Source organism: Haliotis asinina, chromosome 10 (genome assembly GCF_037392515.1).
Source record: "Haliotis asinina isolate JCU_RB_2024 chromosome 10, JCU_Hal_asi_v2, whole genome shotgun sequence".
NCBI classification, from domain to species: Eukaryota; Metazoa; Mollusca; class Gastropoda; order Lepetellida; family Haliotidae; genus Haliotis; species Haliotis asinina.
This window is the reverse complement of record NC_090289.1, coordinates 11315538-11342853: the sequence shown is the minus strand read 5'-3', so window position 1 is coordinate 11342853 and position 27316 is coordinate 11315538. Positions and strand designations below refer to the sequence as shown.

At 37.8% G+C, this 27316-nt stretch overlaps 1 protein-coding gene across 2 annotated transcripts in view; it reads right to left on the bottom strand.

Moving 5' to 3' along the window:
* Nucleotides 1-560: 560 nt before the first annotated feature.
* The window catches only part of LOC137298069 (homeobox protein Hox-B4-like), a 43933-nt gene continuing 17177 nt past the window's right edge, over nt 561-27316 (bottom strand). For both annotated transcript variants that reach the window (XM_067830121.1, XM_067830122.1), the window contains exons 2-3: nt 24823-25512; nt 561-3406 (exon numbers count right to left, since the gene is read on the bottom strand). In XM_067830121.1, coding sequence (XP_067686222.1) covers nt 3129-3406; nt 24823-25393 — 849 coding nt within the window. In that variant the 5' untranslated portion in view covers nt 25394-25512 and the 3' untranslated portion in view covers nt 561-3128. The remainder of the gene's footprint in view (nt 3407-24822; nt 25513-27316) is intronic.

Sequence of the window (27316 nt, the reverse complement as noted above, 5' to 3'; positions counted from 1 at the left end):
AGACAGACAGACAGACACACACACACACACACACACACACACACAATGTTCAAACCTATAGCGACACATACTCATATCTAAATGTAATTCTCTCTGTGTGTAATCCATACATCATTCAGAAATAGAAATTATTCTGTCTCACAGTCCCTGAACCGTATTAGTCTCTCCCATCCTGAAGCCCAAAGCCTCCCCCATCCCTCCGACTCCTGCAGTTATAAAGCCCTAAATGACGCAAGTCTTTAATTCCCCAGAAATACCTGGCCTCCATGGGTGTCCGTTTCAATTTAAATGGGTTTAGCTGTTAATCAAATGTATATACATTCGGTGACTAAGCGTTTGTCTGACATGGTAAACATGTGTATGTGTGTGCGTGCGTGCATGCGTGCATGTGTGCGTTCGCGCATTGTAGCACACATAAAGTTGCAATGGTACAAATGATGAACAATAAAGTGGGCGTGGCCCAGACCATAACCCGTGGTAGTTTTCCGGGTTTTCTAGCTATTTTCCCGTATTGATTGACAGGAGCTCTGACACACTTAAACAAAAAACAACAAAGTGAATGAGGTGTACTATTTTATATGGCACAGATGAAAACAAGATGGTACGCATCTAATTTTACGATGAACTGTCGCTGCACTGACGCCAACTACAGGGACGATATCATACAGCCACGTGACAATAAACTCCAACTACATCTACAGGAAATATACTTCTTACTCACTTGTATCTTATGTACAAAAAATATCAACTATTTCATTTTATTCAACAAAATTAATTTTACCATATGGAAGTTTTGTTAAAAAAACCGTCGAATGTGTAATCCGGTCGTTACGTTTTTGACACGTCACTATTTAATTTTGTTCACTTAGTACCAGTTCTTTATTAAATAAATAATATCTGAACATATCAGCTGGTCATACAATCTACACCAACACCTGTCGGTAGTGCCATTTCATCATTGTAAAATATTCCCACTTGACATGCAAGTGCAACCATAACCGAAAAGACATATGTCGTAATGTTCCAAGACGACGTATAGTCTACAGGAGAAATTATATTTATTATATTTCGTTTTTATTTCAGCATTAATTTTAAATACGAATCCTCATCAAATCTTATACAACATATGCGTTGGTTCTCGCATGATGAGCAAGGTTTTCAAAGTACATTTCCCGCGATATATTCGAGCACTATTTGGCAACTACAAATTAAGTGCATGTAAGTTACCATGGAAACGTGAAAAACACCATTTGATACGTTTTTTCATAAAATATACACAAAACATCACAAATGATCAGATGAATAGTTTTTACCCTGGTTAAAGATGCGCCAAGTCCCTTTTTTTTCTTTTCGCTGTGAAAAAAGGAACACTTATCACGCCTTACAAAGACATGAAATCAATATTATCTCCCCATTGGTCATTGCACTGAATATATTATGCCTGAAATTGACATTGTGGATTGTGTGACTTTGTACATTCCCACAAAACAACGCGACAAAATGCGACATCTATTTTGTGCACATCGTTCTCTTCATATGGCCAAAGATAAAAGTTATTCTAATATTTCAAACCCTTACATCTTAAACAAAATTAAAACATCTTTTCTATTTTGAGTATCGATATCATCAAAAATAATATAAAATCTTTGTCTTTTTCAGAATTTTAATTTTGAAAAAAAAGGCATTTAATTAATTACTAAACTTGAAGTGACATGTTACGGTTCGTGATATGCAGTTATAGAGAAGGGTTCGTCTGAAATGGACATGTTGATAACATGTCACTCATATGAATTATTAAAACATTTAATATATGATTTAGTGACGTCATTGTAGTTCTGTCAAATAGACTATTATGAATGCTGAAATCTAACCGATGTATGTAAACCCGTATATTGCGTATATATAAAGTATAATGTTTAGAACATCTTTAATTGTCAGTAGCACTAAAGATTTCCAGGAATCATATAAAAAATCACTTTGGTTTAAATGCTGAATTGCACATGTCGCTATCATCGCGCCTTACCTATCTACACTTGAATGCCGTTCAGACTCACTCATACAGCTGATGATATGTCGATTTGATAGTTTATATCATATTCACACTAACTTAAATTACGTGTTGCATCAAGCAATATCGCCATGATTACAATTAAAATAATAATAATAATAAACATACACACTTTTATCTACAACATCTTCATCCCAGCTGACTGAGATTAACAACAAATGATAAAGTACACGAATGTTATATAAAAAAAAATCAACATATTTCTTGAGATAATTTTAGTTTGAGTTTTTGGTTAAACCAAAACTGCATGTGTGAAGAGCCAATATGTTGGAGAATGCAAATAATCGATTTGCATGTACGCATATTACCTAAGAAGCATATTTAAGTAATCAACTTAATTCAAACATCTGTTCTAGTTTACGTTCAATATTCATAAACTTATATCACTTACTGTTTTCAAGATGATTGTCTGAGCTTTTTGTGCTACTATGTCAATAAGCTAGGCGTGTACCAAGCGAGCATATAAACTACACGTTCGTTCTAAATAGGAGATAGACTATAAAATGCTTTTGTGGATGTTTACAAATTTTGAGATCACAAAATTACTTCTTCCCGATATCGAATGGTAAATAATTCAAAGAGTGGTCTTAGTCTTAACATGAGCCAGGATCTTTTTGGCGTTTAATATGTTGTTTGGCTTTTGGAAATGCTTTTGCAACACGCGATATTACATTAAATGTAACTCGCCCTTCATACAAAAACATGACAACTCCTAACACAGAGAACATCGTCGCAGTCAGCTTGAGATTATGTACATTTACACATTAATGTATGAGAATTACCCATTTTGACCGAGGCAAGTATCACAAAGAGTTGCCGCGTCAATTATGACGTCACAAAGCCATTTACCCTCCATTTATCACGTGACAACATCACATGACAGTCTTTCACCACAACGTGCGCGGCGCCACGAGCTGCACGTGCACTTATCGTCTGATTTGTTGGTGTCACGTGACGTATCTTGCACCACATGATAAGTCAGCCGGGGCTTCAACCTCGAGTGGTTTTCCCGACCTTCGGGTGTCTTATCTGATGTCATAGTGACGTATGTGTGACGTCATTACATACAAGCTTTGCGTTCCTCTGCTACTTTCTCGAGAGCATTCGCAAGGTTCATGTTTTTGGCAATGTGAGAGAGTTTGTGCTCTTTCTTCCATTTCATTCGCCTATTTTGGAACCAGATCTTGATCTGTCTTTCTGTCAAATTCAATGCATGTGCAATCTCGATTCGGCGTCTTCTTGTGAGGTACTTGTTATAGTGAAACTCCTTCTCGAGCTCAAGCGTCTGATGTCTTGTGTATGATGTACGTGATCTCTTTGTCTCGCCATCATTGCCATCTGAAATATAAACAACACGTCATAATATATATATATATAATATATAACACGATTTAATATGTATTTAAGAAAATGATATGAAATGTGTTTGGGGGAACATAAATCAGAGGGAGAGAGAGAGAGAGAGACAGAGAGAGAGAGACAGAGAGAGGGGAGAGAGAGAGGGAGAGAGAGAGAGAGGGAGAGAGAGAGAGAGAGAGAGAGAGAGGGGGAGAGAGAGAGGTTTGAATTTCTACACATTCAATTTCTACACATGTATCACCTCCAAATCGGAACGACAGCGTGTTCTTCCAGCATTTCAAAATTGATATAGGTTTCAACACATACGTGATGTATCAGATAAGCAAACCACTTGTTTCATATCTTATTTTCCATATTTCCACTTCAATGAGTGTTTCCATTTGAACAGTTACTTTACGTGTATTTGTGCCTGTTGCCACAGTGGCACAGCACACGTCCAACTTTCGGCAAACAATTTGACATCACTGTCTCATGGCCATTCATTTCGTAAACACGTGCTCGTAAAACTAGACTGGTACGATCGATTCTGTTTATAGCAGACATGACATGAACACAAAGAGCTCCACAGTTTTAATATCATTCTAAGGAACGTTACCAGATAGACCTCTCTCACTTTCAGTTTTCACCTCCAAAATGTCCAATTTGAGTGAAGACTGAACAAGATCACGTTTTATTAATTAGCATATACTGCACAAAATAACTTAGGGATATTGGTATTTTTATGATTTATATTTCATCAGTGTGCCAACGAACAAACAGATCATTATTCATAATTTCAAAATTTACATATATACCTAACTATTTTTGTACAGGATATTTTAAAAACAATCTTGAAAAAAATGTGTAATTAAAAATGCGACAGTGGCATTGAAGGTATATACAGCTGTGTATATAAAATATCTGAATTTATGAGCAAGATGTGACGCCTGTGTTGTCTTCTTCCTTTATATAGATAGAGCAAAAAAAATGTTAAAAATACAAAACTTATAAACACAATCAGACAATCACAGGACAGCAACATGAAAGATATACATTGTGTTAAATACAAAAGACGACTCTGTCCTTAATTTCGCTATTTTAGATGAATATGGTAACGCAACCGAAAATCATGAAAAGGTGTAATGATACGTTCTAATGTTTCATTCATTCGAAATATATTGTTTGTTGTTGCCTAAAACTTGAAGGAGACTAACATTCGGTCAAATATTAAACCAAACTGCGAATCCACTTTCTAATTCCAGATTTGTGTGAAAACGGATTGTGATAAAATAGACGACGCACTCCAAGGAGAACTGTCTGTATCCGTTTCGAGTGGTAAATGTGTGCACCTGTTCGCGAACACCTGCATCACTATTTCAGAGAGATTTACAAACAAATAATGTATGATGTAGTCACAATCCTGCAACTGATTCTGTTTTTAGAAGAAATTTCCAATGCTTTTAGAGCGGTTTGGTTTCATCTATTTAAACATGCCTGTCGTGACACTTTGCTGGTCAGTGTGAAAAACACGACGATTTAATAGACAAAAAAACCCGACATTTTCCCATGCTATTTTAATCGTGTATATTAGATTTATTTATCAATACAATATTTGATACAAAATGTATGCACTGAATGACGATGAATGACCGAGGACATTCGAGTATTTTAAAGTTATATGACCGTCACGAGTATAAATTAAAAAAAACAGTATAAACAGTGCACAATATTTTGAAGTATATTATCACAAATCTATTTCCATGCGCACTGTGCCGAATTATGTATGAACGTACGCTATCAACTGAAGGCATCGTCAGTTTCACTGTTCGATCGTGAACTTACAGACTTTGTGGATAGATGTTGGACTTCAGTATCGTATATACAAAGAGCGCATAAAAAATTCATGATTTCTCGGTAAAATATTAAAATGCGTACGCTGGTTCACTTAATGTGAAAACTGATAGTCATTTTGATATTTTCACTTACTGTCATTTTATAATGTACGATGATATCAATGCTTCGGGGGAAATGAACACCATGTCAATTTCCCAGTGGTGACGCGGATATCTTTCATATGGCAATTTTCGTGAAAGTTAGAAAGCTTTTCAGCCACTTGTGAAAATTTAATACTAATTATAAACAAACTGTTGATAAAGACGGCGCACCAAGTGCAATTGTGTTCGAGTAAAATATACCAAAGTGTCATAAAAGTTTTTGGCTCAATATTGTAAACCAAATGAATCGAATGTGTCTTTTTATATCTCCAAGGTGACTTTTTTCAAATATTACCAAATCGTATTTAACGAAACTTTGAAAAGTAAACTTTTTGAAATTTTTATATATTATACATATTTATAGACCCATAGAAAGAGAGAGAGAGAGAAAGAAAGAGAAAGAGAGATAAGATGACAACTGTAACACGGAGATTGCGTACAGGGAAGGAGGGGGAGGTTGGACAGGGTCGGGCGGTGGGGGGTGGAGGGTGGTATAGGCTTTTGGAAGAGGGGGCAGTGTGGGGGTGTGTGTGAGTGTGTGTGTGTGTGTGGGGGGGCGGACTGTAGGAGTCGTGTGAAGGTCTTCAGGTGCATTTGCTTGATCATCCTTTATTCACGTGTTTTTTATGAAGTCATGGTTCAAAACTCGTCTATTCACTGTCGCAGCTTTTTTTCATTTGCACCCTAAAACGTTGATATCACATAGATATTTTGAGTACATTCTTCACGTTTTATCACTTTAACAAAAAAAAATATTCACAGAGCTATGAATATAAAAATAAATTATTCTTTTCACATTACTTCCTCCTTTGCCAAACCATCATTTTGTCCCATCATGACAAGGAAAGGTCCCAAAGGAACAGGGTGGATCTCAATCACTGATGAAGCTTCAGATATGAGGCATCACTCGGGTTAAAAAAACCGCTGATCCGTACGAAATTATAAACACAGAAATTACAATTTTTGCCCTCAGCAATGATAAGAAAAATGTCAATAAGTGCGATTATTCGCACCTGAGATCGCTTCGTGTCACTGGGACTATGGTTGAGTGCGCAACTCGCGAACCACCTCAGTAACTTGAGTGCGGGGTAGGAACGGGAGCATTAATGAATGGCCTCGCGTCACCAATCTCATTGTCGCGGGAGCGGCGCGCTGAATCCGCTACCGTCGATCGTATACAGCTAAAGTTTATACCATTGTGTTTGTTTGCTTAGGATTTTGTGCGGTGGCCGTGTGTTCCATAAGACTTAATTTACCTACATGTACTTCTCACGTCAACGCTGAAACTGTCTCCATAATCATATGTGTGCATTTTTTTATTTCAATCATAATTTGATGATACAAGACAACCAGGTTTATCGAATCAGTTGCCAATGATTATCTATATAAGTGATAGAATGTGTTAGAAAATCAAGAAAACTATTTTCATATAAATTGTAATTTGATGATATAAGACAACCAGGGTTATCGTAACAGGTCCCAGTGATTTACTTAAATAAGTTATAAAATATTTTAGAAAATTGAAATGATACAAAATTGTATGACAAACAACAATACATTAAGTCTACCGTAGTGAATATACGTTGCTCGCCTTGATCCGTATATAGGATAAAACACGGTTTTAAAGTTGACCTATTGAGAGTTGTGGAATCACAGGTACTTGTGTACCCAAGATGGAATACCATTAATCATCACATTTGTGCTCCGAGCAAACAGAAAGAAGCAACAAAAGTGTAGAAGCCAAAATATAGCAAGGACGAAACAAAAGAAATGTGTGTTTTCGTTATCGATAAAAAATGGACGATTATGTACCAAATGTATCACATGATGAATACCCTACCACACAGACAATGTAGTTTTTCCTTATTACGCTGGTGTGGTCAATTTGTTACTGATAATATATTCTGTGTAATGAGATGATTTATTCCGAAAGCGAGGAACAACGACAGTATGATGTTGGAGATTGAATTCTTCTCTTGTTCGTGATTAATCATCTTGCACCTATGAAATGTGTTACCACGTGTGGCAGAGAACGACGCGACAAAGAGGACGCTATTCCAGTACAGAGGTATCTATCTAACTCTTCGTAAATCAAAGGGGATAATATCTGATGATTGATGCCAATTGCTATCAACAAGACAACTTGATATGCCGGTTCGGGGTCATTTCTTGTCAATTACAAACGTTTATGCTAGTTTACATTATTCCGCTATATCAGTGATGAAACGAAATCGACACGTTTATATTGCTCTGAAATGGACGTCCACTCCATTGGAGCCAACAAACAATGTGTAAATACCAGGAAATCAATTTCATACTATGTACCAACATATCTCGTTGAATGTAACGTCCAACCATGTACATTTCACAAGCTGGTGTCAAACCGAAAACAGTTTTTTTTTTCAAATAGAATTATGTATCTATATTAATGGCAATCGGCATGCCACCGGCGATGACTTCTCTCATTGACCATATATATGTTTGTTGATTTTATAAAAATAAAATAAAATATACAAATTATCAGACTTAATTACATTTATGAGAAAACGGGCAAATTAGCACAGAGGAAATGAAGGGAGCACTGAATCAGACAGTCTCTCAGAGATTCTGGATGTGTGTAATTCAAGCGTTTTAATCAATAACTATCGGAAACAGGATGGGAGTGGAACCACGTCAAATTATAAATCACCATTTCAGCAGACAGAAAAAGTGAAAAAAAGCTCCAGCTATTCAATTATGGATCTTACACTGTGACGCCATGTTCATCTAACATCAAATTCGGAATATCGATTTTTAAAGTCTCCTATTCGATACTGCATGGTTAACCCCTACGTGTTGCGAATTCGAACAAAATGGATGTCAGATGTTTTCGGTAACATCGTTAGAACCCGTTACCACCATGTTTGACCACATTAGGAAAACGAGTGTGACGTATATATAACGGACACACGCCCTAACGAGTAACCATGAAGAGTGTGACAGTATTTAAAACAGTATCAAATCATGACTTGTTGTTTAGTTATATTGATTAAAACTTTGAAATCGAATTGATTTACACATTGAAAGGGCACATTCGGGCGTTTTGACATATTGGGAAGATGCTGCTGAAACGAGATACTATCTTGTACCATTTGAAAGCCATGATAACGTCCCTCATCACAGAGATTTATAAAGGACTAAACACGATTTAAATGAGTTTTTGTTTAGTAAAACCTGAGATTGCTTTAGAAATTAATTTGATGTTTGGTATGCAAAAACCAGTGATAAAGTTTTATTTGAACTGACAAAATCTTCGTCTTTTTGACGTTTTTAATCTAGGAGTTCGACCGCTCTTCTTCTCTATGCAAATTAGCCAAATTGCTTTTACCAATTCGGCGTGATCTGGCCGTGATCTTAACAATTATTTCCCAGTGGGATTTCTTCCTACTGTTATTTTTTTCCCGACGTCGTGTTACTACGGCCAAACGCAACCGGTCATGAAGAGTTTCAATTTAAGAGAATACATTCATCAGGACCACGGATGGCAGGAATGTCGCGATAAATTCATCGCCCAAAATTACAAATTTCCTGACGAAGACAGGAACGCGGAGAAAGAAATCGGGGTAGGGAGGAGTTCAATTTGGTTGAAATTCAGAATCACCGAAGACAAATACCCCTTGCTGCAGCAATCAACGATGTAATCTATTGTTACCCATGCTTTGTCCGATTCGCTGAAACTTCACTGTAGATTATTGGCAGAGCGAGAAAGAAAAATGTATTTCCTTCGTCCAATCAAATTATTGTTCCAGTCGAGTCATCGCTGGGGCTAAAGGCGAGTGACAAAATGTTTTCCTTGCTTGTTCGTGGTTGTGGTCCCCAGACAACAAAGAAAACGCATTAATTTTCGTTCATTTTCTCTCTAAGTCTCCGGCACCGTACCAATATCTCAGCCTGCCATGCGACAAGGTACAATTTGAAGCGGGTCCTTCGAGATCTAGTTATAACGAAGGGACGGTTGGAAAAATCCTTCATGCTTGGCATTACCATCAACTTCACACTTCTTCGTACCGTGTCGCTTTTGCGCAGAAAATGCGTTTCTTTTACCTCGCTAACCTTATTGTCCCTTTTTCTTGTCACTTTTTTTTCACAATCATTTTCTTGTAATTTCTCTGTGAACACCTTATTTTCAACCCGCGCCAATTTCCCTTTCAAAAATCTATTATTCTTCGTTAGAGGTCGCTTCTTTCGGTCTAAAACAGTCGGATTAAAATTAGGTTTGGAGGGCTTAACTATTTTATTTTTTGTTCAATTAAAGGCAACTGAAAATGTGTGTTTGTCACGTGAACAAATGAATAGTTGGTGGACGTTTCTGAGTTGCTTTCAGGTTTAAACTAAAGTTTGAATGGTTCTCTGATAGAGATATAACATTTCAGTTTGGGTTAAGACGCCATGTGCCCTTACCGTTAGATCTCCGCAAAAATGTTTTACGTCATAAAATAAGCTGCAAGTTTAACTTGACAGAAGAAATGTTTAGTAGTTTCAACCATGTATGATAAACAGCCATGTATTTTTTACACATGAAACACATTTGATGCAAATTTGGTTTTGCGTGATTTTCATCCAAGACAATGGTAACTTTACCTCTTGGAAGGGTTTCAAACCTTATAACGAAATTGTGGTCACAAAGAAAGCAAAAATGTTATTTAAAACGTTGAGAAATGTCTGAAAACCAAGAGATATGCATGGTCGCTTTTTTGCTTAAAATGACAAATGCTTGACGCTATATGAGAAAGTCATTTTCCACATGGTATACGATGGTTTAAGCACGACAAGACAAGACAATGGTGAACAGGTCCACATTATGGGTCATTGCGAACTGTTGGAAGGGTTTGGCGTTCACTGTTGACATGAAAATGATGAACATTTGTACATGATGAGAAATGAGGATCTGTCAAAGTACCTGACTCCCTCCTTCTTAAATGTATGTCTGACGTCTACCCCTATATTACCCCCTCTTCCACTGTTCCCATCATACGTCGTCAAAAACTATAATTTTTAACACATCAGTAAGGAGCTCCACCCCTAATGCATTTAGCCCGCCCAGCGCAGGTATGTGATCAATGAACCGCTTGTCACCAATACTGATAATGATAAGAACACATCACCTGTATATGAACCAGACAGATGATGGCGTTCGATGTAAGCTTTGTTCTCAAACACATTGCTTGTTCTTTATTGTTCAACAATGAAATCAACCCATTTCAGAAATATATGATTTGTTAGCCTCGTATAACGTGAACTGCCTACTGTATCCACCCTCCATCTATCCTCACTATAAAGAATACTTACATGAAACATTTTTCCAAATTTATGTATCTGAATTATATATAAATCCACTTGATATTACATTTGCATGTTTCGGATTTCGACTGATTCCAGAATCGTCAAAGCACTTTTATTACGTCTGTTCACTATTGATCCTATCAGCTGTAATAATCATTGTAAAAATATTTCGTTACCAACGCTATTTCACGCGACTAACAATTTCAAATACCGTACTTAAACCGATGATAAAAATGAAATGAATTTTCAAGCATAATTGTTAAAAAAATCCGGAACATATTAACACCCTCTCGTGTTGAAATATCAAAGACAAATGGTGTATTTCCATACCATTCCCCCGCCTCCCACCATCATAAATCTTGCCTGGTCTATTGGCTGAAGTTAAGGTGATGTGAAATTGAACGCATGGCGTGTATACATCTCCTAATTTCTCATTACGGAAACAGTCGTGATATGACTTACGGGTTTTTTAGATGATACCTTTTAATCCCTCGCTGCTCAGCCACTTCAATCAACGAATGTAATTTATAGCGGGCTCTCGTAATACATGGAAGAGGCGAAGTACGTTCATATCTTCGACGAGCGAAGGATCGATATTGGCTCAAACTCTTCCTCCGCCGTAAAGGTTCTTATGGATGATGCATACAGGATATGTCTATGTACCATATATAAAATATTGAACTGTCTTTGTACGATTCAGCCATTGTATGATCGATCTATTTCCCCCACCGATATGATCACAGAAGTGACAAGAACTTTGGTGTGTATGAACTTGATATGTTTCAAGTGATAACATCAATGTGCTTCTGTTCTCATACGTCAAGTTGCATGTTTAAAAAAATATGATTAACCTGACTGAATGATCGCCATGAGGGTCGACACTGGACAGTTTGAAAAAATCCGATTGTGATCCGATCTGTGATCAGCTTCAGAAGGAAGGACCCGTAAGCTGGTTTAAGAACAGATTGGGTACTGTTAACTTGACCGACTTCGGAAAGGTAGCGACTAAAACCAACGGTTTGACAGTAAAGGAAAGGTCGTATGATTGATACCAGGATGGTAGACATTAAGAACACGGAGTTCAACAAATGTGATAGCGATTGTCTTACGACTGATACGCAAGTCGTGAACATTGAAGTCAAAGGTTTCACAACATGTGAAACGAGCGGTTTCAAACCGAAAATTATGAATACTACTAAGGGTCTTGGTAAATTGCGACAATGTTAGAATTTACCATTATCAATGGGGAAAGTAGATTGTAGAAATTCCAGATTACTGGAACCTCTATATACGATATTCATTACATTATCTATTCAGATACTATTCAGCAATTATATCGTGAATATTCTTTCAGACATAACCTTGTTTTGTAACATATCTTAAAAGCAGCGTTACGTATTCATTGAATTGGTTGAAGCTATCAATTGTTGGTTGTAGTTATAATGAAACGATAGAAAAGGGGAATGAAGCATACGTGATATACTTCTTAATATATGCGACTGAAAGGAACATGAAGAACTCCCGAATTTAAAAAAAAATCGCTTCACGTGATGGTAATTAATATGTCTTAGAGATTGCAGGCTAATTTTTGTGAACAAATCAGATACTGTTACCAACTTTTTAGTTTCATGAAGTCTGGACATGTCTTACTCTCAAGTGATGATGACTGAATGATGTGATGGTGATGGTGATGGTGATGGTGATGGTGATGGTGCGATTGGTGGTGGGCTGGGCTGGGCTGGTGTGAGCAATGGGATGATGGGTCCAGTTGTATTTTAAACAAAACATTCCAATAACAGGCTAAATGTGACGCGACACAACATCTCCAGCCATCAACAATAGTTGTCATGGATACTGGTTCAGTTTCAACTTAAGCCACACAGGTCATACAACACAAATACCGTTCACTTGTACTTGAAATTTGCACACGAAAGTAACCTTTCGTAAACATAATATATGCATAATATATACTAACAAATCATTGTGACTTTACTAAAAAGACAATCGCTTATTGTACATAAATCAGTCGAGTAATCGTTTGTCTCGAAGTATAGATAAATCGAGCTATTTCGGGTTAAGACGTTTTGATGCGACAACACCCATTTTCGCATGTGTCTCGATAGATACCCGATGTAATTCCCTTCATGCATCAAATATATTCATAAGACGCTATGACCTGGTTTCTATAATAACACATGGCTTCAAACCAACGATGCCACGGCATAGGTGATTTGGTCATATTTGCAAAATTATAGATACATATTCAGTGGAAGCTGTCAAAATCGGCATCTGTCCAATCTGGCAAGTTGTCAACACCGGCATTAAATCACTGTCCCGTCCGTGATTTGTACCTTTATCATCAGCTCTACAATCCGGCACATTGTCTCAACTGGATTGTTTATACTGTCCCAATGAGTGCCGGTTTAGACAGCTTCTACTGTAGATAGATATAGATAGATATAGGATATTCATATAACGCACATATCCACGCACTAGTGCATACTCAAGGCGCTGACATTTTTCCCTCGATCACGGCATGTCAATCTCAACAGCACATCGTATTTCAATCTTAACTCCCTAGGGAGTATACAAATCTTGCTGCAACTAGACGCACAGAGTTTGTTGTGTCTCTCTCATCCTAACGACGTACCCAATTGACAGCTGGGTGGACTGGGACACATAGTCACAGCACTTTGTCCAAGTTTACAGCACGTTGCTGTACCCGCAACTAGGTGTATGCACATGTCCACGTGGCCACCATCTGGTCATATACCAACGGATTCGTGGGTTCTTATAAGTGCACAGGGTTGGGTACTGTACACTGGGGGCTTGTGACAACACTGAAAGAGTCTGCACATAAAGTTGACTCCACGCTTTTTACACCCGGTCACAGGTGGGGTCAATCCCGAAACCGAAACCTCGCTGGATCCCTCGCTGGCGCCTTAGCCAGCTCGCCCACTATACTGGTATTGTGAAAAGAACTGTGTGAAAACGGAACAATCAGAAAATACCATTATGCACACATGCTTTGATATAAATCGAGTTTAATGACCTACTTGGCTTCTTGATTAATCAACTTTAGCAAGTATCAATGGTACAGTGCATGAGATGAATATAGGTCAAAAACACCTGAATCAGTTATGGTGCGGTGGAGACCAACTGGAGTTATCGAACGAAGGATTTAATATACCACCATCCCAAGATACTCGAAATGAAGCTGAGGCCATCCAATATACCCATCCTGGTATACGCATTCTCCGCGGTTCGATCCCCACCAAGATTACATGTATCTGATAGAATCTGGCTTCCGACAGCCACGCCTGAATACAGTCTCACAGACAGAAAGTCTGGCCAATTCCTCTATCATTTTACCCTGTTTTCCGGAGTTCCTCGGCGATTTGGGCGTAACGTTTTCAAGGGATGCAGCACTTAGAGACACAATGCTACGGCGCCAAGTTAAAAATTCTTCATGAATAACATTAGAAAATTGGATTCATTTTTTTTCATATCTTCAGCCATCAGCGAACACGTATGAAAATATAACCACGGATGGGTAAAAGTATTAATTAAGATGGAAAAAATCAATTTCATTATTTTGGACTGTGTTGATTGTGAAACCAGACCCAGTCATTGAGTCTCTCATTATCGTGCTGATGCCATGATCAAAGTAATATATTGTCGCGTGGAGGCTCCGTTATCTCTTCCTGACAATAAGGAGTTGTACGGATAGCTTTACCTGTTCAATTCTTGGCGAGAGGTCCCGGATGATGTATCAAGTTTCGAAAAGTAGGAGTGTTTTAACAGCGGGAAGGGAACGTGTTGCATTTCGCAACATAATTACAGAAATGGAACAAATGGCTTCGCGTTAACACGGAACTTTTTTCCTCAATTTCAAGTCTCATTGCAGATCAATAATAATATCAGGTCAACGAATTAGTACAGAATTATATTTTCAAATGTAACTAATTTGCGCTAATAATAAATCACATAATTGGAATTTGTTTTAATTTTTACAAACTGGTATTTTTTCATATAGACATTTCAACCAGAAAGAGTTCAAAACAGGTTATTGCAACATATGTTATATTTGGGATCACATGTTCTTGGGAAAGTACAAATTCTAGTCCTTTTTGTGAGCTGAGTCCAATCCGGGATTCGAATCCACACCCTCAGAGTCAGGCAAATATTCGCAGATTACGTTATTGCAGATGCCATTTTCGTCGAACTAAAATAAAGTATATGATTTTGAAAAAGTATGCAAAATACTAACCATGATATCGTGGATGTTATTTACGACATCGATATCGTATCGTTTTAAAAAAAACGACACGTACATTATGCAGTAGTAAGTTATCTTAACGTCTTTTTAAAAAGCTCTTTTTCTCGGCTTGACGCTATAAAAATCCACGGATAATATCAAACGACATACGATCTATAATATTTCAAATTTCTTTAACATCTTAAAACGCAATCATCGCAATTCGCAGCAGGTTGCAAACAACGAGGCGTCGTTGATATCAACGACAAAAGTCGAACGCTACTGTGTCCTAGGGTAGGGTAAACCCAGCGAATTAACCGTTCATAAAACAGCTATCTTGCAGATGTACTAGAAAGATTGCAATCTCGAACGCAATAATTCACAAGATGCAGGCGAGTACCAATACATCACCTAAACCTTTGTACACCCAGCTGAGTGTTATCCGTACAGCTAGCCCCGAAGCCGACACCGACTCTGCTACAGCAGCTAGTATGATTAGTATCAGGTTAGAAGACTAGACAAAATGTCTCCTGTGAACGTGTGGCCAGTATCCTCTCTCGCAGTTAACGAAAACCATAGATACAGCGTTATGCCCAGGCTCAAACTTAACTGGCAACCGGCGGGCTGTTTCAGCAGTTGGCTTGTGTGGAAAATATGTGCACGTATATTAAACGTCCTGTGGATGTGAATATTCAGGTATTGAGCTCAGTAATGCGTTTCGGGGCGATAGATATTATCCTTTGTTGAGGGCAACAAGTGCATTTTGAAGGAAGCTGGATAACGTTATTTACATTTTTAATAAGTCTTTGCTTTGATATGGCATGTGATTTACTAAGATACATATTCCAGATATTCTGCACAGCTGATTGGTATCATGTTAACGGATGCAAGTTTGAAATTATGAATGATATCGTTTCTTTTAAAATTTGAAGCTGTTTTCAGTTGGTGATATGTACAGAAAACGAAGGTTTTGAGTGAAACCGGGTGTCTTGAATGTCACTTCCATGATATTTGGTTATACGGGTGTCAGAAGAGACGGCTCAGTGGTTCGTGTCGGCGATGTGGTTATATAGTGGGACGATGCTCATGATATCGTTCACTGGTTCTACCGGTCCTGTCTCGATTATTCACACGCTGCTATACAGCTAATCTATTGCCAGTGAGGAAACATTTCAGTGAGATATAGGTAAGACCGTTATTCCTCTTTGACAGCAGTATCGGTGACAGAATGAGTGATGTGTGTTTCACAGACTGTTAGCGGTCTCTGGATGAAAGCGTTTCTTCGTTTTCCTGTTACTATTGCCTTACATCTAACCCCGTAAAAGTGCACACCGAAAGTCAACTTTACAATTCGGTGGCACTACTGTTGCTGAATATATTTATGAAAATTACACTCAACACCATTCTCCAGTTAATAACGTGTTTCTGTCCATAAATTTGTAATCACTGTAATGATTTTGCATAAATTGTCAACATTGCGAGACTGTTGAAACAAAGCGTCCAACATGGAAACCGTATTACTGTCATCTTAATGTGTTTTCAACATACCCACCTGTTTTTATTTGTTTAACGAAGCTTGTGAAACCCACACCAGACAGTATGACCCACAAGAAATCTGTTGCCGTTCGCTATCATTGGTTTCGTCGAGAATAACAGCTCCATTCCAACATGAAAGAAACGGGTCAACGTTTAAAATAATGTTTAGTGGTATCATTTCTTCGCTTTCCGGGTTGTCCCCCTTCTTGCTCACTTTCTCATATCTGCACAACTCCACGACTGGAAAGTGTGCGTGAAAAATTGTCCCTTCTAATTAACCCTGTGGCTTGTCATGTTATTTCACATCTTGAAAATATTTTGATGTCTCTTTCAACCTTCAAAAGTTGAAGATTGTTGGAGTGAAATTGACATCTGAGTGATAGAGATACATTACATCTCTATTCCGTCCATTACGCTAACGACATGCAAACGACATGGTCACGTGACATCAGGAAGTCATGAACCCCGGAATCCGTAGGAAAAAGATGAAAATGAGCTTCCTAATCTTTTGAAGTACGTCGGCAGAGGAACTGGACGCGAGGTACCGTTCAGCTAATTTTTTTTCCTCTCTGGACAAATTCATTTTTTACGAACTCCCGTGGATTCATGGGGGTGCTATCGGAGCCCATTTCTTAGTCCAATTTACTAAATGTATGTATAATTCGGAAAGATATTCCCCTAAATGGTTTCCATTAGACGGTTAACGTCAAGACACAGCAACGAACCGGTCTTGACAAAGATGAATATATAGTTAATCGCGTTTTTGCATGTTACAACAAAACAACCTGGCTCGAGTTTAGAACGGTATCGGTTTATTGGGCCCTTGGGAGAAATTGAAAAAAAACCAGCTCATGTCACAGTGTGATCACGGCCGATTGATTTGGTCTATATATCTTGATAACAGCGGAACTGGATACGATCCTTGGAAAACCGTGATTGGTGGAGGAAAATACGACCTCCGAGACCTGATATCGGGACGCTTCAATCACAAGATGGAAAAAGAACAACACTGAAATGGATTAGAAATAGATCACCCAACTGTCTTTGTACTATCTACAGGTGCAGTGGGAATACGATTTTAATATGAAATAGATCACAATGGGACATGTTAGCTTTGAAAAATGGCTTTAGGGCACTATCGTTGAGAAATACCGTATATTAGTATCATTTTGTGCCAATAATATGATTCTACCCTTTGATTGATGTTCTCGCCTGTTGCTGCAGTCATGTGACATGTCGTTATACGAAACGAGGTCATGGCGCTTCAGAATCTTTTATATGTGATTTTTGCCTAGATTTATTGGATAACTTACTTTCTGTAAAACTTTAATGTATGATTCTCATATTATTCAGTATAATTTGGAACCAAACTGATCTCCTATCCTGGGGCTTCTTTCACGAAGCAACACTTGGGTTAACCCTAGTTAACTAGGGTTAACTTTCTTTAACATTCCACATAGCTTAACTCAGGGACTTACGAACCCTTCAGTATTTTGCGAAATGACATTTTAGAAATATAATGCAAGTATATAGGTTATCTTTTTCACATGAAGCTGACATCATCTAAAATTGTTCAGTGCGTCGTAAAAATCAACTCACTTCCTGGTCGGTCTTAATCGTTACCTCGAGGCCAAAACATAGGGTTTCATTCCATATGCACTCTTCAACATTATTTTGGGAAAGGATGGTCTGTTTTTCAACATATGTGGTCAGGTGCTTATTCGACTTCGCCCAGCTTCCAAACAGCTTGCATTCGTGGAAATTCTATCTTTTCACATGTCAATAAAATCTCGTAGCACCCCATCAGAGAGTCAGGTGGCTCACGATTCCCGTGCATAAGCAGGCCCGAGGGTTGACGAACGGGTGTTCACGCCTTAATTTATAACCGAAGAGATTTTCGCAAGACTTCAGCAAGTCAATAATAAATGTAAATGCACCGACTGCAATTCACAAGAGTTGGAAACACATAAGGTACCGGTGCCACACAGGCGATGAAATCCGAAAAACATTTTCGAACTGCCAGGAACTAGCGTACGCAGTTGACCTCTCTCTTTTGGAGCTTGTTAGGTAGGCGCGAAAGAGCGACAGAAAGAAACCACTGGAAGTGCGCGGCAATCATTATCCAAATACTGTAAATAATCAATGTCATAATTACGCAGAGTATTTTAAAAAAATGAAATATTTGGATAATGGTATTAGACGCAATGTTTCTGTTTTTTTCTGGGCATTTCTTTTTTTCAGTGAGGTTTAGATTCACACGGGGTTGTTGATTTGCACAGTTGTTTCGTTAATTGTTTTGGTGTGGAACAAAATGTGTGATTATATATTGTGGTTGATGGTTGTTCCTGTTTGATCCTGTTTGTTTTATGGCCGATTTAAAATACATTTATCACACATTACTTGAATATGACCAGAAGCGTGCGCAAGCTATATCCAAACATCAACAATGCGTGAGGTGTTCATTTGACTATGTATTGTTTGCTAAACACCGTAATTGAGAACGAAAACGTGCCTGACCACACAGTAAATGATTTGCTGTCATAATGGTAAATCACTTCCTGAGGTGATAGTCTCGTATTTAATCTTACATATTCACAGATGTAAGTCTTGATACCCAGCGACTATAATACCGGTGAACGCTACGAACTAAACATCTGTTGTTGGTAAGCCACGTCAAGCGGGTGATCAGAGACAACAACATTCGGGTGGATCTTTCAAAGAAAAAAAACTTGGCATTTATCACAGAATCTGCCAGTATAAATCAGAACCAGGCCAAAATCTCACTGAGCATGGAAGCAGAGTGCGTCACATGTTTTCAGGGGTCGGTTTTCCCAAGTGTCAACGTTCCGCCGGATCTATTGTCACAGGGGGAAATTTATATGGCCACCGGCTTCTAGGTATTGTATTGTACAGCAACACTGTTGATGATGGTATCGATAATGGACGTGGATAAGCACAGGCGTCGGGGTCAGAGGGAAGCCCCTCGTAAATTTCTCCAACAACAGTGTGACTTATAATGGGTATTTAAAAGTTCGTAAAATGTGCCCAGTCGTGACTTAAATGCTGGATATTTAATCACAGCAGGTCAGTTGAAAACGGAAGCAAAACCTACAGATTCGTCACTTATTTAACAGTTTCATGCCGTGTGCTCTCAAGTAGGGCACGAGATCGTGTTGGCAGTAAGCGTCTTCAACTCACACCTGAGGGTTTATATTCGTTTTATTACTGTGATGATCATGATATATCTATTGAATGGTGGACATCTTTAACGACCTCCGCATATATTTCTCGTCATAGTTATACCGGTACACGTAGGTACTCACATGTACTTACAAATTACACTATTTCGGAAAGATTTACTTACAAGATAGAAGATATTGTTTGTTTATCTTTTTTCCATCCATTGTTTACATGTTAAATTGATTTGATGCTAAAATACAAGCATACATTAAAGAAAATAACAAGAAAGAATACCGCCTTACCACTGACAACAACTAAGGTTTAGTTAAACCAAGTAGAGCGAAGTTGACAGACAAATCGTTACTGATTATCGAATTTAACATTAAAATACAGGTTATGCATTAGTCCGTGCTTATTTCATGCGAGTGATACATTTCACAACGACGAAATTAACATGAAAACAAAAGCTGCAATGTATCTTAGTCAAGGGATAATCATAATCCGTTGATCAAAGGTCGGCGTCTGAACGTCATAAATACAACTATGACGGAGAATTATGACCGACCGTCGCTACTCAAAATCTCATCAGCCCCACGTAAAATTGACGGCAATAGCGAGGCGTTAGTGCTCCACATTCCCTAACGACATAATGTAGTTTTCAATTCCGTTATAGGACCTGGTTGGAAATCCCGGCTATTGAGAAAACTAGACACTGCGTGGAAAGTGCGGTTGCAATAGTATTGCTTTCCTCTTAAAGCAACGTGGAATAATTTTGATCAATAAAATCTTTCGACTCTTATGCCCTGTTGCCAGAAAATTGTGTGTGTGGCATTTTATGAACATGTAACAATTTTCCGACTGAGCGAGTTGTAATTTTCATTTTCAAGCTCGATTACTTTTGGGAGGAAACAACAAAACGAAAGGCGCATGTTATGAGATTTAGGGGGAGTAAGGTTTAGTTTAGTTTTGAGAGGTATTTGTAATAAAACTACAAAATTTTGGTAGCAATTTACATATTTATAAACATGATTTAACATACCGGTGAAAGTAACACGGTTATCGCCATTTCCAGTTATTTTTCAAACAGCGGGTTACATTGATATAAACACATAAAAAACGCCAACAACTGAATATACATGCCATGTTTTTGTGAAGGTAACAGTCTGACATTGAATCGTCTGTGTATGGGCCACTAACTGTGTTAACACTGTTCTTCCGAGTTATATCAGAAATCCACGCTTACAAGCCTTGTATATCCAGTTAAATGCTAATTCAGCACTTCAAATTATGATATAATATAATATAAATAAAATGTGACATAGCGTTGAAGACTTAGAGAGGAAAACAGAGTGAACATCTTAAGGTAAATGTCAGAAGTCAGATGTCAATATCACCTCAGTCTTATCTAAATGGTGTTTATTTCACTGTCTTGTAGACTTTTGATCACGTGCGATAATATCAAACTTCACAGTAACCGAGGTTCAGTCTTTCTAAGATTCTCCCTTTTAATAGGGGTTCTTCTAAAAGATATATCATGACTCCAATCGGTGCACGCCCAAGTAAATAATTTGCCCAAATTATTGTTGAGTGTAACACAACCTTACTCTTAGAGGTTGCAGTGAGCTATTTGAAATCTACAAAGATGAAACGTTTCGCAAGGTCAGATGCCTAGCTGAAATTAAACAGACCCATTTCGTTTCTATTTGTTCTCTTATTTTCTCTTTTGATGACGATATATTCCGCATCCTTGAGTTAGGATCTCTCGTTTTGCCGACACTTCTCCTTAGACTGGCTGTTTGTCAGACTCTTTTTTTCTTCATTTACCCTCTCATCGGTATAACGAAAAACGCAAAATCAAACACTATTTAAAACAACATGCGGAAAGTGTGAAAAGAAATTAAATTGCAGAGTACGGACTGGATATGCCGATTAAAAAGCTATAAATTCTATGGTCTCTTTACGTAAATTGCATTTGAATTAATATTCGTTACAACGAGGTGAGAGGACAGAACATTTGCAAAACTGTATGGTCAAAACGTTTGAGTAGCTGCGATCGATTACGCTATAGTTGTGATAATTAACACAACCCTGGCTGCTTTCAGGATCCTAATAATGTTTTAAAAGGTGAAATTGTATCATGTGGTGATTGATACGAAAATGAAGAGATTAATTGGTCCGATAACAGAAATCCATGGACTAATTTTTTAACTCACAGTGAAATTGCTTCTAAGTCACTGACATAATTTTTCACCTCAGACACATATCAAACTGTTACACGATCATGATCATGACAAGCGAAATCAACATAATTTTGTACAATGAAATGTACTAAATTCCAAAATGTTTTTTTATCTCATTATTATTTGAACAGTTGACAAAATCAAATATTCCAATTCCATAGAGTAATTGTTTGCAATGCTATCTATGAATGAATTAGGGAGGACATATATCTTTTTTCCTATCCCAAAGACAACAGATGTAAAATTATCGTCATTTTGCATGCGAGGACACAGTCATGATGGGAATACGATGGAAATAGATCCAATAAATTTCTCTCTCCGACACCTATCGCGATCATTCGATAACACGGGCGCTAAAAAACCTTGTTGATTTCACAACGGTCCAAACAAATATATTACTCTTCGTATATTCCCGAAACTACATTGTTGTGAATTAAACGGATATATCGGACCAATAACACGTCATGTATCAGGACCCTGATCGTGGAATAGTAGCTAGATATAGATATTTATTTTATGGGATTCGAGGTTGTTTCGCGACAAATGGGAAACATAAAAAAGGATTTACGTATCAGCTGCAGCAACGAGGCGTGTTTTCAAGCATTGATTCTCGATCGTAAAGATTGCCTTCCCCAGTTAAATCTTTAGACGTCTTTTAACCCCACCATGCTTAATAGACTGTTTATTTCTCATCTCCATGATCATAAATCTGGGCTTGAACAAGACTGATAGCGAGCGATCGGCGTGATGTGCCATTGCAAATGCTCGTGCCCGCCGCTCATTGCTATGGATGTCGATTTCATGATGTCGGTGGAGCTTGCGGATGTTGTTTACTGGACGTCTCCATCCATAAATATAGATGTGTGAGTTGGAGGGATAGCTGACTTGAGGAGTCTGATACATGAATTATCACATCGTATTCACGGCATAGAGGTTATAATGAGTTATATCGCCATTGTCAATTTCACAATGATTATATAGCAGCGCGGAAATTTATTCATGAAATTGACGCCATGGTATGCTCATTTCACAATCCCGATCTCGATATCATTCACATATTGACACAGTGCTGTAGTCTCTGTCCATGTGGTTGGGTGTATGTTGTAATGTCCGTTTGTGAATGATTTCAATACGTACTGAATACCTCGTTAGCATATATATTTGTAAATGCATGTATCGCTAGTCGTGGTTTGTACACACAATTCAATTTAATATTTGTTAATATTCATACTTGTTTTATTTCTCTCCAAGTAAAGACCATGTATTTGATTAGCAAAACAGAATAAAGTGTAAGTTCTGTTTCAAGCGTGCGCGCGTTTCAGAAGCTGAAATCAGGACAAATTTTAACCCCGAGGCATGTTCCTGTTTACAAATGTCAACATAATTAATGATGTTTTTACACGGCCCCGCTGCTTTGATTGTTTCCAGTTCTCTTTAAATACATGTTTCTCGCTCCATTTCAAAGGGTTTTGTTTCTGAGTATAATTATGTAATAACGCTGTTTTCTTTATAAATATTGTCAATTGCGTATGGGGTTTCCATACTGATGAACGCACTAATATGCATGTCTATTTACGTAGTCTGGCTAAGTGCTTTGCCATATTTATCTGTACAAAATGCATAACCTCTGTCGATGATGTATGTTGTATTTGATTGAAATCAATCGCTACATTTGTAAGTAAGAGTTTGAGTTCAGTTTGAGTTCAAAAGATCATATATCTTCCCCTGTCATGTCAGACGAAATATATATTCAACTATGACATTTTGTTTAATGTTATTTTATATCAAAGAATTGGGTTTCACACACAAAACTTAAACATACACATCACGTATTAAATATTTACTCTTCGAAATATCTTAACGACTCCTTATCATATAGATGCAGCCATTCAGCCGGATATATTTGAAATATGAAATTTGGTTTTAAAACATTGTCCATGTGTAAGATTGAAAGAATGGAATGTGACATGGAAACATGTTTACTCGGACGAAACCAGTTCATGAAAGGTTTTATGATAAATACAAATATATGTCTGAACGGACAGGGGATTTAGGTATGTTTCACGTGTCGTCATCAGCGTTGTGAATCAGACAAGAGTCTTTTTGTTAACAGAGTTGATTTACGACAATGAATAGGTCCTTTAAGTCAGCACGATTTGTATAGTTTTACGGAAAGTTAGAACTTCCGAGTCTCTCTTATGATCATTATCAAACAATTACAGACTTGAATTTCAAACTGCTAGTAAGGGATACATTTTGTCACACGTAAACGACAGTTTAAATTTACGACTGGTGGCCACGTTAAAATTTCAGTTTTCTATTCAGGTTTTTCTGACATTATATGTCTCTACATATTTCTGTTCAGTTTGGATCCCTTGGATCAATGTTAAACAAATACTTCTTTCATAACATTATAATTGTATATTTCAGCAATGATACATTTTGAAGTTGTCACTTGTCTGAAGATAATCAGCGTCACGTTTTCCCCAACCCATTGCTATAACGTTATAATTGTTAATTTCAGCGACGAGGATATGTTTTGAACGACACCATGTCAATTTCACCCGACGATAATCATGTCATTTATTTCACGTCGTGAATGGACTTGTGAAATGTACATATGTTGTGCTATGTGATACATATATTCAGCGTTGTCAGTGCCAGTCAGTCATGAAAGAAATCAACAAATTCCACAGATGTCACCTCACGACACTTACAGCTGAGTCTCCGATTCGAGCAGTGAACAATACCACGGAAATATATATACGCCATTTACATAAATCCGGAAAACTACCACTAATGATAATATCTAGCGGTGTTCCATTTCACAAACAGGTGTACATAGTCCCATCATAATAAATATACAAGAAAGTAAAATCTACATACCTGAACTGTATTGCATTCGACGCATCCACGGGTATATCTGAGGTGGGGGGAAGTTCTCCGACCTGTGGCTCGGGTTTTGATTGTGTTGATTCTGTCCTGGGGGGTGCGGCGACGGTTGCTGTGGGGACTGGGTTTCATGTCTTGAGGTGGGTGAGCCAGTGGAATGAGCAGAATTGGGCCGGCTGTCATCAAGACTTGTGTTAAGCTGACCGTTTGGGAAATACCCCCCGTTCGAAGCAGACGAATTACTCCGGAGATCACAATTGCGATCGGAAGTGTTCATGGGTACAGCATTGTGGTTTGAGGATTGTATGTGGGGTGGGGACGAACATGGACTGGATGCCGGGAGGTGAGTGAGGCGAGGGGTGGTATAAAAGTCGCCATTTTGCTGGTCTGTTATCCTGTCGCTCCGGTTAGCACTGTAAGGGTAACGGGCCCCGGCAAAACTGGAATAAACACTGCCGGTGGGGTGATAATTGCCATTCCGCTCGAAATTCCCGTCCGAGCAATTGTCTAACCCGGCTGTTTGTCCATAGCATGTTGAAAGCGAGTTTACGAAGTAAGAACTCATCTGAATCGAATAATATAAGATCGTAAACCTGTCCTTAGCGTCAAGCGATGTTGCGCTTGGAATGAATTATGATGATTCGCTCGTACGCTTTGATTTCACGGTGGAACAGGGTTGTCGCACTGAAACGAAACCAAAGAAGAGTCACGTGACTGGGGCAGCCAATGAAATATCAAAGTGGATTGAGCGAGGTGAGAATGTCATGGAAAAGGATTTGAATATGGCTAGTGCGTTAATGCTTCCGTGAACGGTCCAAATGTGAAATGAATTTAATGTTTTTATCATTAACCTAAAGAGGTGTCCCTTGACGTGGCATTTTTCATGCTTTCTCAACCTAAAATTACCTTTTGAAAGAGATTTCGTTTAGCGATGTTTTCATTGCGAGGGATACTTTTTTCATTGAAAAGAAATACATTTAAGTAAACTTCATTCAAAAGCGTTTACACTTGATAAAACACATGTGACATTTTATGATTTTATGTGATAATGAAATATTGCATTTACGATGGAAATATGTACACACAACATAATAAACGTAATTAGAACATGTTCCCATTACGGATAGTACGTAAATGCACGCGCGGGTAATATTCAGTATAGAATTTCAAAAAGTCACTTCTGGTTCATTAATTTTTCAAAGTATAGAAATGTGAAAGTTCTAAAAGAGTAGATTTTATGGGTTAGCATTTCGAATGTTGAAAATGATCTATCTACCCAGATCTTAATGACAACTAAAACAACAACTTCCATTTCAAAGTCATGTGCTTTGCCTCATCAGTGTCGTTTCCTGAAATAAACATACGTATTCATCGACATGATTTCAGCACGTCTCTTTGATTTATTTATCACAAACGCTACGCCATATACTGATTTGTCTGCGATCCGATTTTGATTGCAAAAATACACATGTTTTAAGAGAGTTGGAAACGATCATACGTTAATAAACAAGATCATACGTTAAGAAACATGATCATACGTTAAGAAACATGATCATATGTTAAGCTGCACTAAGAAGGCCTAGTTTGAAGTAAAAATGATAATGATCAATCATGACAGCGTTAGAACTGTATCGATACAGTTCACTACAACATAGTATAACTTTATCTACCTTTATTTGTTGACTGATTGAAATGAAAATTATGACTAAACATTGCCGAAGATGATATTTTCCCCTTTTTGCCGCAAGTTGGTAAAATTTTAAATATTGAATTATTGTGATCTATGACAATAGCATCGCTTTCGTTCTTTCTAGGAATCCGAAAATTGTTGAATAAATCTTAAATGTAACAGATACATTTCCAGTATAAATCGAATAATTTTCAATCAAGCTGAAATGATTTAACGTCTCCTGAAGATAATAACGTCAAAATTAATCAGAAGTTACCTTTATGACTATTTTGACAAAATTCACGATTTATTAACAATTTGAGACGAGTCATTTAAATTCGCAATAACTGTAACCAAATATGAAACCGGCATTTGGCAAGAGCCGAAAATTCACATCAAGATTTAGTTAATATATTTCCGATATTGGTGAAACACGACACTGTAATACATCATTACCAATGGACAGGCGCTTATTTACACCCCGTTGTTCATTGCACTGCTGGAAGGCTGTGTAGATACGACAATGTGTTATAAACAATGTCGATTGCACACCATCGCCCCCCTTGCCGTATCTCCCAGTTGTAATTGTAGCATGGCGCTCTTCCCCCGTATAACATGGGAAGATCCAGCATGGCGCCCGCAAGCCAAGCACATGAAATGTACATCCAGGCATCCACTGTAATGATGTTCATAACTAAGAAGAGCGCCAACCGACTGTTATATACAATTCCCTAATGATATGTACATGTGTACGTTGAAAGGGACATCACAGCATATGAAATAGGACACCTTAAACGAAATATTTACATTATGCATTTC